At 38.1% G+C, this 14304-nt stretch overlaps 1 protein-coding gene across 4 annotated transcripts in view; it reads right to left on the reverse strand.

Annotated features, from left to right (window-relative positions):
- Positions 1 to 14304, reverse strand: part of LOC145674453 (uncharacterized) — a 102314-nt gene that overhangs the window by 21649 nt on the left and 66361 nt on the right. For all 4 annotated transcript variants that reach the window (XM_081744525.1, XM_081744524.1, XM_081744523.1 and 1 more), the window contains 3 exons: positions 11666 to 11774; positions 4091 to 4191; positions 2832 to 2951 (listed from right to left, as the gene is read on the reverse strand). In XM_081744525.1, the coding sequence (XP_081600651.1) occupies positions 2832 to 2951; positions 4091 to 4191; positions 11666 to 11774 (330 nt within the window). The remainder of the gene's footprint in view (positions 1 to 2831; positions 2952 to 4090; positions 4192 to 11665; positions 11775 to 14304) is intronic.

The following is a 14304-nucleotide window of genomic DNA, read 5'->3' on the forward strand; positions in this document are numbered from 1 at the left end:
TGCCTAAAAGATTGCATTTCTATTTACATAATGACAAAACCATTGGAGTGGTTCTCTAGTAACGCGGGGGATATGGAGAGACTGAGCCCCTCCAACAACCGTCTGAAAAAAATTAAAAATATCCCCTTACGTTGTATTATAGAGAATTATACACAAAAAATACTCAAAAACCGAGTGATAATATTAATTTCCTGCGGAAAAACTCCTGGTCCCCCACTCGACTGTTGGGTATTCCAAACACCCGAAGGTCCGCCCCCCACAGCAGACAACCCCTAAGTCCGCCTATGCTCAAGACACGGCATTTATATACATTAAGACAAGACACATTCATAACAAAGAAACAATTCAATATGACACATCAAAATATAAACTAGGTGAACTTCTTTGAAGACCCCTCATTTTAAAAACAAAAAGTAAGAACAAGCTAAGAAAAATTGCATTGTCAACCTAGAAATTATTTCTACATAAGAAATAAAATCTTTTTACGTGCAAAGCTATTCGTCAATAAAAATGGATTTATTAAAGGTATTTATTATCTACTTTCCAGTGACGGTATGTTTTAATCATTGAAAAACCAGAGACTGTATGCCTTTATCATTGAAAAACCAGAGACTGTATGCCTTTATCATTGAAAAACCAGAGACTGTATGCCTTTATCATTGAAAAACCAGAGACTGTATGCCTTTATCATTGAAAAACCAGAGACTGTATGCCTTTATCATTGAAAAACCAGAGACTGTATGCCTTTATCATTGAAAAACCAGAGACTGTATGCCTTTATCACTGTAAAACCAGAGACTGTATGCCTTTATCACTGTAAAACCAGAGACTGTATGCCTTTATCACTGTAAAACCAGAGACTGTATGCCTTTATCACTGTAAAACCAGAGACTGTATGCCTTTATCACTGTAAAACCAGAGACTGTATGCCTTTATCACTGTAAAACCAGAGACTGTATGCCTTTATCACTGTAAAACCAGAGACTGTATGCCTTTATCACTGTAAAACCAGAGACTGTATGCCTTTATCACTGTAAAACCAGAGACTGTATGCCTTTATCACTGTAAAACCAGAGACTGTATGCCTTTATCACTGTAAAACCAGAGACTGTATGCCTTTATCACTGTAAAACCAGAGACTGTATGCCTTTATCACTGTAAAACCAGAGACTGTATGCCTTTATCACTGTAAAACCAGAGACTGTATGCCTTTATCACTGTAAAACCAGAGACTGTATGCCTTTATCACTGTAAAACCAGAGACTGTATGCCTTTATCACTGTAAAACCAGAGACTGTATGCCTTTATCACTGTAAAACCAGAGACTGTATGCCTTTATCACTGTAAAACCAGAGACTGTATGCCTTTATCACTGTAAAACCAGAGACTGTATGCCTTTATCACTGTAAAACCAGAGACTGTATGCCTTTATCACTGTAAAACCAGAGACTGTATGCCTTTATCACTGTAAAACCAGAGACTGTATGCCTTTATCACTGTAAAACCAGAGACTGTATGCCTTTATCACTGTAAAACCAGAGACTGTATGCCTTTATCACTGTAAAACCAGAGACTGTATGCCTTTATCACTGTAAAACCAGAGACTGTATGCCTTTATCACTGTAAAACCAGAGACTGTATGCCTTTATCACTGTAAAACCAGAGGTGGTATGGCATACCACCGTATACCGCCTCACTTCGACCACTGCCTCTAATATAAGATTGGAAGAGTCACAAGAGGATGTAGTATGTCGTCCCAATTATTTAACATTTACAGTGAATGTTGGGAATTAGAGATTAATATTGAAGGGCAGATCATAAACAAGATCAGATATGCAGATGATGCGGTATTATAGCTAGAACCGAAGGAGGACTATAAGAGATTATTAAAATAGTTGACAATGGAAAACTATACGGAATGGAAATCAACATCGAAATATCGAAAGTCATGAGAATATCCCATGGAAATGCGCCTTTACGGGTCACAGTAGAACAAAGAGTACTTGAAGAGGTCGATCATTTCAAATATCTGGGAAGTATTTTGAAATACGCGTACTGCACTAGAGAGATCAGGTCGAGAATTGCCAGAACCTAAGAAGCATTCAAAAAAAAAAAAAATGTCACTCTTAACCAGCAGTCTTAATATTGGACTAAGAAATTAGTCAAGTGCTATATATGGAGTATTGGACTCACAGCTCAGAGACTTGGACATTACGGAAGTTAAAGAATATTTAGAGAGCTTCGACATGTGGTGTTGGAGAAAGATTAAGGTGAAATGGACACAGTAACAAACTAAGATTATTTTTAAAACTGTTAGGAGAGAAGAGGGAGCTTCTAGTCATGATCCTTCGTAGGATGACCGATTGGATTGGACATCTTGAAGAAATTTTCTTCATACCGCCATAGAAGGAAAGGTGGAAGGAAAGCGAGAAATAGAAAAAAAAGAACGCAACTGATCGATGATTTGAAAAATAGAAGAAAATATTGAGAGGTAAAAGAGGAACCTGAAAAATCGAGAAACATGGAAGAAACATGTCCAGGTCCAAGCTGAAAATTAAGAAAAACTATTAGTCACAGGATCTGGCAAAAGTAATAATAATAATAATAATAATAATAATAATAATAATAATAATAATAATAATAATAATAATAATAAACAACTAAGACATCTTTCCTCCGTCAAAAATTTCTGATTCGGGACTGCATTAGAAATTGGTGGTTCGATTAATCATTTTATTAAAGTTTCATGTATTTTAAATACCAAAATACGAATTATACTACAAAGTTTCACATGTTTTGATATAAATCAAGTAGTAGTACTACAAGTTTACCTGTTTAACAGCATCTTCAAGAAGTCTTGATGCTTTGGTAGTCTTCACCGACTTAGAGCTCTTGAAATTAGGGATTGGTCTGGCCGTAAATTTGAATACTTCATTGTTTTCCTTAGGAGCCTAAACGGCAGAAACAAATTAGGAAATTAATTTCAGTGATATCTTGAGTGATCTATTAGTAACTAGCAATTAGAATCTTTTTATACTTAATAGTTTAGAAAAGTTTTAATAATGCAGTGAACTTTACCACCTTTCTAAGTTGGCCACGTGCTCATCTTGGCCTGGTTCGTCTTCAATCTGCATTTCCCCATGACATTCGTTACTTATTAGTCAAAGTTGGCCACCTGCCTATCTTGGAAGTTGGCCGCATTGAAGCAATGTTTACTCAATAATGATAAATTTACCTGCGTATCTTTGGCCATGTAAACTACCGTTTCGTTATTTTGCTTAACTCTTTCGTATTCCCATATAAGAGGCAGATGTTCTGTATTTGTAACTGGAGACAAAGAAGCATGGACTCCCACAATTTGTTCTTGGAGGTCAATGGCCAGAACACTACTCTGATAAAGGGGGTGCTGAAGGAAGATGCGAATAAGAAAAAGCACGCAAAGGAATTCAGGAAATTTTTTTATGTATTTATTTACCCTGTGTTTTGGTAAAACCATTAGCTATATCGACTCCTTTCACCAATGGGGAGCTTTAGTAATTCCGGATAATTCTTAAGGCTAAAGCTAACCATCAACTACCAACTATTGCCACCTGATGGCTTGTCGAAAGGTGAAAGATTTTGAGATATGAATTCCCTAAAAAATCTCAGCATTTTTTGCTCTGAGGGAAACACTTGTAGCTCATTAACATGAGGTAGTTAACTACAAATTAATTAGAATGTGCATGTGTGCCAAAAGAATAAAATAAAACATATATGTATATTAAACATACTGTTGTAATTTTTCTAGCACTGTATATTGTTACGCTTACTCTATATACATTTAAAAGTAGCTGTCGTGTAATTGCTTATTAAAATTGAACAATCAATACTAGAAGTACTACTCTAAAAATACACTAATCACATTTTCTGAAAGTTGGCCACCTGTTTAAGTTAGTCACTTTTCAATGGAACCGCTGGTGGCCAACATAAGCAGATTTTACTATATTTTCTTTGCGTCTCTAATCCTTAACCAAGTTTAAATCTTGAAATTAGATTCAAAAGTTAGAAAGGAACTGAATTTAAATTCAAAATCAAATTACATTCCGCCTACCTTTCTTTTACTTCTTTCAGCAGTTCGAAGTCGTGGTCCTTCGGGAATAGTGGCTCTAGGACTGCGGCTTCGATTCAAGTTCAATCTGGGAGTCGGAAGAGCTGAAAACACGAGTACGAAACACTGATTGTAGTACTTTAAGTTTTCATCAATTCCATATTATTTTGCTATAAAATTTCAAGATATGTCTAGAGGCTATTAAAATTTACATTAACTTGTAAGAAATATCTGATAATATGGATTGGGTGAAGGTGACGATTGTGGTATTTTATCAGAATTCGAAAATAAACTACGAAACTTTGTTCTATACTAACGGGAATTTTAGTCAAGTTCGTTCATAACTTTTTGTGTCTGAACAAAAGCACGGATACAAAAATTTATAACACTAAAACCTCGAGGATACTGAAGCCAATACTGCAAATAAAGCCGGTCCAATAAAATCACAACACAAGCTATGAATCTGGATTACTGGCGCCATTATTTGGTGATAATACATTACCTTAGCTCACTGAAATCAATCTGAGGTGGTATGGACTCGAAATATTTCAACGTTTAAACCATACGACGACTAGAACTCGTAAATTTTAGCCGGGCAATGAAGAGTCATATCTCCACAGTTTCTTGGTACATGTTTGAACAAAAAATTTCTTTATTGGAAATCAATTTTAATCAAGCACATATTGGCCATTATTGTCTATGACCTTTTGCCATTTTTCGGGTAGCTTCATAATTCCATTGGTATAGAACTTCTGTGGTTTATCAAAAAACTTGGCCAAGTGATTTTCAGTGGCGCTTTTGTCGGTCATTTTTTTTAGCCATCAAGAGAGTTTTGCCGAGACCGAAACAAATGGTAGACGGTGCAAGGTCCGGGCTAAGTGGTGGATGCATCAAAACTTCCCAACCAAGTTCAGTCAATTTTTTCCGAGTCAAAGATGTGTGTGGCCTTGCATTGTCATGATGGAACAACTCAATATAACTGGATTGTCGGCAAACAAGGTTATGTTGAGTGTTTGGTGGGATTGGAAGGGAATTGTCCATTATAAGCTGCTGCAACCTGACGAAACCATCAATTAGGTCCTGTACTCTGCACAACTCGACCGCTTGAACGAATCCAGAAAAAGCGATCAGAATTTGTCAACAGAAAGAGTTTGGTTCCATCATGACAATGCGCAGCCACACATTTTTGATGATTCGAAACAAATTGACGGAACTTGGTTGGGAAGTTTTAATGCATCCACCGTATAGTCCGGATCTTGCACCGTCTGATTATCATTTGTTTGTTTCTGTTTCTGCAAAACTTCTGATGGTTAAAAAATAACAATTGGCCGACCGAAGCACCACTGAAAATTACTTGGCCAAGTTTTTCTACGATAAACTACGGAAGTTCTACAGCGATGGAATTATGAAGCTACCCGAAAATTGGCAAAAGGTCAGATAATTATGGCCAATATGTACTTGATTAAAAATGATTTTCAATAAAGATTTTTTGTTAAAAAGTTCATCAAAATACCGCGGAGAGTTTTTAAGTAAACGCAAGTGTTACTTTTTTTTCTGTGAAGAGAAGTGTCGGATTCAATTTCTCTTGTAGAGGGTACACGAAGGTCGGAGTATTTGCTTTCAAGTATGAGGTCATGTTTACAGTAGTACATTTAAACAACTCTTGTTGAAGGTAAACCCTTTCCAACTGGATACTCTACAGGGTGTTACAAAAGTGTCACAATATTTTGGAAACGGATTTCTCGCATCAAAATAAGAAAAGAAACCTCCCAAACAGTCTCTCTAAAATGATTGTGCAAGTACCGGAGGTTTTGAAAGATTGATATTTGGATAGCTAAGATACCAATTCCTCAGTGATGTTTTAACCCGACTACGATAGGTCCCATAGTAGTGAAGTTATGAACTTTTGAATCTCACTTATTTCACGTTTTCGGCACCCTTAACTCCGAAACTATTGAACAAACTGAGAAATTGATCTTACACATACTTAAAGCAAATAATTAGTTTTGAGTTTCATTCGCATTTGAAAATTGGAATTCGAGAGCTTCAATACTAAAAAGTACACTGATCAAAAAAGTTCCCCCCCCCTTCCCACTCTGTGTACCTTACTTAATAGCATAAAAGACAGTCTTTTGGCTGAATAACCGTTGAGTTGTTAGGATATTCTATGATGCTTTTTTTTTTCAGGAATGTGGGTTCACTCGGTCATCAGGAGTTCCGGTAGTTCCGGCAAGTAGGATGACACCTATTTCTATGTTTCACCTTCTGCACTAAATAGTCCAGAAATTTTAAATTGAATTTAAACTGCATAGTTTGTCAACTACTCCAAGATAGAAAGAGTGAATGTTCCTAAAATCAGGTATAAACGTTTTAAGTCTGGTAAACAGTGAACTTTATGGAAGATGATGAAATAACATCACCTGATTACCATGAATGTTTAAGTAAACATGTTGCTTCATATTTACATTCAGCTGTATGAACGAGGCATGTCATGTACACTCATGTCCAAAATGACTGTCGCATATCTATAACTCTCTTCTCGTAAGAATATAATTTGATAATGATGTTGCAGAGTACTTTTAACGCTGCTACTATGTGTATAATCGGGAAATGTATATTTGTGGTAAATTTCAGAGGGAAAGAGTTATAAATACGAAAATTAGAATGAGTAAAACAAAATATTGCTAAAGTTTTATTTTAGTTTTATTGTTCTTGTTTACTGCTCTTTTGACATGAAATTTTCTACATACATGTCTTTGCCGATTATACACATACTAACTTGATAAGAAACACCGGGCGAATTCATTATCAAATTATATTCCTAGAACAACATATTTATAGACATGCGACAATTTTGGACATGAGTGTGCATATTTTACACAGGATGATACTATCTAAAATTTAAGAAATCATTCATTATATCAAATGAAAAATAACCCTCGGACTACCAACGGGAGGGAGGGGGGTACTTTGTGAACACCACAGTGTACTTTTTGTATTTAGTATTCTAATAGTTTCTTTAAAATTGTAAGAAATTTTTATTGCTCAACATGTTTAGCTTACGGTGGTTCAAATTAAAATTAACGTCTCTCAAAATTTACTATTTTAAGTTAGTAGGCACAAAGTAGCCCCCATGGTAAGAGGCGTGACTGACATTTAGAAGTATCACTCCTAGATGGCAGCATAAGTAGCTGTTAGTTTTATCTTGTGTACTGTTAAGCCTAGATTTATGATAGTTTCTATTTTTTTTTGCGAGATATATTTAATCTTAAAAGGTGGGCACGAAATTACCCCCCCCCCCTGGTAGTCCGTATTACAAAAATACCTAGGTAGTGCGAGGACTAATAAACATCAGCCGAGAAACTCCTTTCCGATTTATAAACCACGGAGAAAGCGCAACATCAAGTTTGAAAACATCCTGGCTTGAAAATTATGGAACCTTCAACGAGATGTTCAAACAATTATAGAAAATAATATGCGCTTTATCTAAATATCCATGTTTCACAATCTTCTGGTACCCACGCAATGAGTCCTTTATTAGTACTTAAAACATACATTCTCGTACCCCAACATACTTTATACAACTTGCCAAACCTTTACCGTTGTATTTTATTTGCTACTCCACGATTTAAATCAACGCAATTTGGTTATACAAAGTTCTTTAATAATTGAATTAATATCGTATTGAATTTAGGGTGATTAATGTGCAAATTATTGAACAAATTAGTTAAATTTGAAGAATTAGACCGTATAATTAAATATGGTTTTAAACTAATGGTTTAAAACTCATAACTGTACAATCATTGGAACTATAAAGCCTACAGTGTCGACTAATATACAGTGTGTCCATAAAAAGACTATCATACTTTAAAATTGTATTACTTTGCTTTGGATAATCGAATTGAAATGAAATTTGTTACATTTGAAAGAAAAAAAATGTGTGTCAACAATGAACAACAACGCCAATAATGGATGGGATCAAGCACAGAAAAAGTAAATTCACTCATGTTTACTTTGTGATTAGTCTATATGTGTTCATTATTGTATACTCGCTGGAATACCCATTCTTCGCATGGGTCATAAAATATCTATGTAAACAAACTGAATCAAGAAGAATATCGCCTATTTGCTACTATTTTTCTATTACTATCCCGGTAAACGCCCCCTGGATCGATTTTTAAAAAAAAACACCTCTGGCCCCCAGCCGATGAGGGACTATTTGGAAGTCAATGCTTATGAGAGTATCACAATTTATCTCCGCGACCACGAAAACTATGAATTTGACACCAATATCTGTCGTTTTCTTCTACTTTTACATGTCCCGGTAAATGCCCTCCTGAGACGCCCCTGATTCGAATCTTGAAAAAGAGCGTCTTGGTCCTGGACCAACATACCCTTGACCAAAATTTCGGTCACTCGGTCACTCGTCTGGTCCCCAGGTCGCACACAGAGAGAGACAGTTTTATTTATATCAGATTTAGCAAGCAGTTGCTGTTTCTGCTGAAGGTCACTTGGGAAACTTGTTTCTGTACTGTTATGCCGTTTTATGCTAACGTAAGTTTTCTGTAATTGTGTTGTGTTATTAAAAAATAAGCTTTAAGGAGTTATGGTGACCCACAAGAACGAAGTTGGTGTGTACTGGAAAATCATTGCACGCAGATTCTGGTGTAGATTCAGCGTGCTTTTAGGCGAAGGTTTCAACATCAGGCTCCTACACACACGTCAATTTTTCTATGTATCCCCCCCCCCATTGTCTCAAAACCAGCAAGAAGTTCGTATTAGTGCTGCCATCCAGTCCATTTCATCAGATATGTTGGAGCGTGTGTAGCAATATAGTCTTGAAGTCTGCATCGCACTCATGGGACACACATTCAATGTCTATCAGGCATAGAAAATATTTTATTTTTTCTTTCAAATGTGGCCAATTTCACTTAAATACGATTATCCAAAGTGACGCAATATCACCTTAAAGTATCATAGTATTTTATAGACATGCTGTACTCCTCCTTTCCCATTAACATTTTTTCATTCCTGTACTCCTGTGGCTCTCTTATTTCTTTAATACGGTAATAATTTGAGTGTTGTAATCTGGAAAAGGTAAAACATGAGGTTATTTTCCTTACATTGAAATTTCTAAGCAACTCAAAATTTCCACAAGTAAAAGTCTTGGGAAAGAAAATGTTTATTATGTAACTCCGAGTCCTTGCACCTCCGATTACAATTAAACTTGTTTGACAAATAATGGTTCATAAAAGTAATTGTAACCTTCTGGGTGCGGTAACTTGGTGGTAGATTAGAGATTCCAATATCATTACTGTTCGTTCACATTTTAGCTTCAATTTCTGAAAATTGAAGGGCCCTCTGCAATAACAAGGTAAGTGAAAATGGAGGTTTCGCGTTAGAAAGCTTATAAACTTAAAGCGCAACGTGCAAGATGCAAATGAATTTGTTGTATCAACAGACGCTTCGTAAACGCACTAGAGGCGACGGAAAAGGAAAATAAGTCCACACACCTTTTTATGTTTTATGAGGTATCGAGGTAATTCGACTTACCTTGTTATTTTAGAGGGCCCTTTAATTAATGAAATTTTAATTTTCTACATTGGGTTCTAATCTAAACCTTGGAGAGATAGTATGATACTATATAAGGTTCTATGAATGGAAATATTTATATGATATAAACAAAAAAATAATTTCGTTTAAATGGATTTTTATAAGCTAGTTTAAACGAAAACTAAAATTTGCCAAACAAATTAAGCTTACAGTATTTCAACTAAAAATATTTGTATGCAATATTTCGAAATTTTAGATTAACTGATGAGTACTATGTGGGGAATTAATAAATAAATTGTAAAATCATGCGTCTCAATGATTTGAAAGCACTGGGGTGCATGCATCTACCCAGTGTTGGACTAGCTAAGTTGAGGGCCCTTTGCGCAGGTCATTAAAGGCCTCCCTCCCACACACACATTTTACATCTACATCTACATATATATTATGTGTAGATAGATATAATGCAAAATATAATAGTTGCAAAACATAAGTGACAATAATATTTTCTTTACTGAATAAATATATGAATATGTAGTACAAAACAGATCGAAAAAACAAAGTTCACGGTGCCGTACTGATATGAGCATGGAGGGCCGGAGAAGACTTCTTTCGGAAAGACGTACTTAGGCTTCCCAACCTTTTTGATAGGAACACTATATATATATATATATATATATATATATATATATATATATATATATATATATATATATATATATATATATATATATATATATATATATATACAGGGTGTTTCAGATAAAACGTCCAGTGCTTATAAATCCGAAATGGCTGAGAATAAAAAGATGAAACAAAAACTGAGATAAGATAATGTCATAGGGCACATCACATGGTGTTGTTGTGAAGACCCCCAGGGCCCTCCTTTAAGGGAGCCCAGGGGCCAACTTCAAATTTTCAAATGGGAACACGTATTGAATCATGCCTCATTCAATAGTACTTGAAAAACGAAACAACTTTTGTAGGAAACAATTTTCGATCTGGGCCACCGTTTTCAAATGGCCGCAAAAAGTGTGTCCTGTATCAGATAAAACGTCCAGTGCTTATAGGCCTAAATCAGAAACGGCTGAGAATAGAGAGATGAAACAAAAACTGAGATAGAAACGATGATAAAGCATATCAAGTGGTGGCGTTGTGATAACCCTCAGGAAACTCCGTGAAGGAGGCCCAGGTGTCAACTTCAAACTGATACAGGACTTTTTGCGGCCATTTTGAAAACTGTACCCCAAATCGAAAATTGTTTCCTACAAAAGTTGTTTCGTATTTCAAGGACTATTGAATGAGGTATGACAATACATGTTCCCATTCGAAAGTTTGAAGTTGGCCCCTGGGCCCCCTTGAAGGAGGGCCCTGTGGGTCACCACGACAACACCATGTGATGCGCCCTATGACATTTTCCTATCTCAGTTTTTGTTTCATCTTTTTATTCTCAGCCGTTTCGGATTTATAAGCACTGGACGTTTTATCTGAAACACCCTATATTTATATATATATATATATATATATATATATATATATATATATATATATATATATATATATATATATATATATATATATATATATATATATATATATTGCGATCCCGAAAGTTCGACCAAGGCGTAAAAGTCCTGCACCTCCAGATCCCTGCGATCGCCAAACAACCAACGTGGCCAGTCCGGCACTGCATCTAACTCAATTTATTGTAGATTTTAATGTATTCCAGTTGACAACGAATCCATGTAGTGAAGCTCAACGTGCTTGTTGTATGAGAAAGCCTTAGAACTGGTGGAATTCTCTCCCAAGAGTTATTTCCAACTTCCTCCGAAAAGAAAGAGAAAAAAAACAATGGTTCTATTTTAGTTAGATTTCACTCAAGTGTATTGTGCTACGTAGGGCGCTTGATAAAATTTTATTATATTAGTGGTAAAAACAAATTTTGAATCTATGATCTCTGTGAAACATTTACTCCATATGGCATGGTTCAAACCAATGACAACCAGTTACGAGCATTAATCAACATACCATTGCGTGGAAGGGTCCTGAAGCGTGGTGGAGTCTTATTCAAACGAACTATTGTTTCTGCCAATGACACGTAATTTCCTCGCTTATTTCTGGCTGCTGCGGTAGAACCCTACAAGACAAGATGATATGTAATTAACCTCATCCAAAATCGTATGACTTTTTGATAAAAGTATTTCTTACATGGAGTAGATTTCTTCAGCTACCTGTTGATTATGGTTATGAGGGAAAATCTGAGAAGTTAGTTTGATAACTACACCAGAAGTCCAGAAACACGTAGCGCAAACAAACCTTCCTTGTGATATGGAGTAGCACCGTTGGACAAAGGATAGTAAATTTACTAGTTATTAATTAGTAAAAAGTTAATCTAATTACGCAATGAATTAAGAAGTTGATGTTAATGTACGATTCCCGTGTATATTTATTAATATTTGGTGAGTTGTTACACAGTTCACAGAGATGGTATATACACATGAAGCAACCCTATCACAACATCCTGGCTAACGAGGAAACTGTCTCAAGTGTAAACAACCGATTTGGCTGGGGTCCGGATATGTGTTACGGGAGAACAAAGTAGGAGACACGTATTTTGGCGTTTGGGCCCATACGCAGAAATTTCCGAAATACGGGGCTCCAAAGTGTCCCTACATGCCATAACTAGGAAGCGAATAGCGTTACTGGTACAGAATGTTGGCTTGGCTTGGAATATGTTGTAATATATCCAAAAGTATGTGACTTGTGTTTGTTGTTAGGTCCCACAAAAAGGAATGTCAAATATACAGGGTCCCATATTGCTAGATTTACAATAAAGCCATGAAGTTGGCGTATGTGGTACCCATGTAATTCTGAACAGATGTTCAGCTGGCACGAGCCGTCGAAGGGAGATCTGCTGACCACGAGGGTGTCACGGAGCGAAAGAACGTTTGCGTTTTTCGCTTGTATCTCTATGGCTAGGATGTGTGAAAACCGGGCAGAACACTTGTGCATGAAAGTGAATATTAATATTTAATCGATTCGGCGTGGGTTGTCAGGAAACCGGGCAGAGTGGCGGAAGTAAAGTTTGCTGGCCTGTCAGGTTTGGTCGGAAGAAAAACTACATCTCGACTTTGGCTTATAGTCTCCCGTAACACACATCCGGACCCCAGCGAAATCGGTTGTGTACATTGTGAGCTAGTGGTCTACTATGCCACGCTTAATTGCATGCATGGGGAGCATGCCCGCGACCGTTCGGTCTATTTAATGGACGGGTTCCGCAAGAAAGGAATGCACCCCGCCCGTAGTTCCACAATATACGCTATTGTTGCTCATGCACGAAGTGCACCGTCAGAATTTGTCCCCTAATTCTGACTCGCCGAAGCGATGTAACCCCCATTCTCTGAGGGAGTTGGATACGCCCACTACGCGGCCAGGCCGAAGTCCTGAGTGCCTACCAGTTAACCTACTGGTTGAGGCAGACTGCTAGCGAGTCAGTCCTACCATGTTCTGCAGGCATGCGCCCGAGCGTTATAAGGCAAGCTCACCTCCCGTCCGTGTTTACCGTTACCCAGATTCCTGGGATTGGCTCCCACAAGCTACCGAATCCCACGGTATGACCACAGCCCGGCAGAGTCCAACCCAAATCCGGGGCCCCAGGCGCTGCCCGAGGGGGCTTGTTCAATCCCGGCCCTGCCTACCTCTATCGTTCAACTGGCAACCGCCTTGTCGTGTAGAGGTACCACGCACACGTCGAGATACTCCCGTATCTCATCCCGGACCCAATGGTACTTGTTTAGTCAACATTTGAGTTTGGTGCCGGCCCATATACTACAGAGTTTCCTCCCTTTAGCAGGTTCAGAACCGTTACCCAGATCCCTGGGATTGGCCCCTCCCCACCTCCGTTTGGTCTCTCCACAGGCAGGAATCAGACACTCCCCCCCGGTAGGGTCGTCCAAGCAATACAGGACTTCCTCTAGTTACGGTAGAGGTACACCGTACATTACCAGAGCCAATGACTGATGTAGACCGTTTGCTCAAGGCAGACATTGTCATTTCGGAGCCGTGTCTCTCGAGGGAGCCGTGTCTCCCCTGGTAGGCCCGCCCAAACAATACGGGGCTACCTATCTTTAACGTGTTTAGGTACCACGTACACGTTGTAGCCAAGCTACTTGTCCGAATCCCAATGGTACGTGTAGGCCATCATTAGAAGGGGCACCCACACCCTTCCTTCGGTAGGGTTGTCCAAACAATACGGAACTACCTCTTCTTACGGGAGAGGTTAACCGTACATTACCAGACCCAATAGCAGGTGTAGACTGTCTACCTTTAAAGACAATGGCCATTTGGGAGCGGCGGCTCCCCTGGTAGGGTCGTGGCACCTGCACCAAGCTCACACTACTGGGACGAAGGAGTGACCCACTTCCTCAGCGCTCCTGAGGTACGAGTATTCGTTAGGATACTAGGTATCCCATCCCGGACCCAAGAGAACGCATTACACTCTCTTTGAGAACAGTATCTACATCTTCCTCCCGGTAGGGCGTTGGATGCGCCCACCCAGGGCACACCAACTACCCACTCTTTTTAGCGTGTTGGGATACCACGCACCCTTATCTCCCGGACCCAAGGGCACGGCTTAGTTGCCCATTTCGGGGGATACCCGAAGGCTC

This window comes from Thermobia domestica, chromosome 17, assembly GCF_964235325.1.
Source record: "Thermobia domestica chromosome 17, izTheDome1.hap1.1, whole genome shotgun sequence".
NCBI classification, from domain to species: Eukaryota; Metazoa; Arthropoda; class Insecta; order Zygentoma; family Lepismatidae; genus Thermobia; species Thermobia domestica.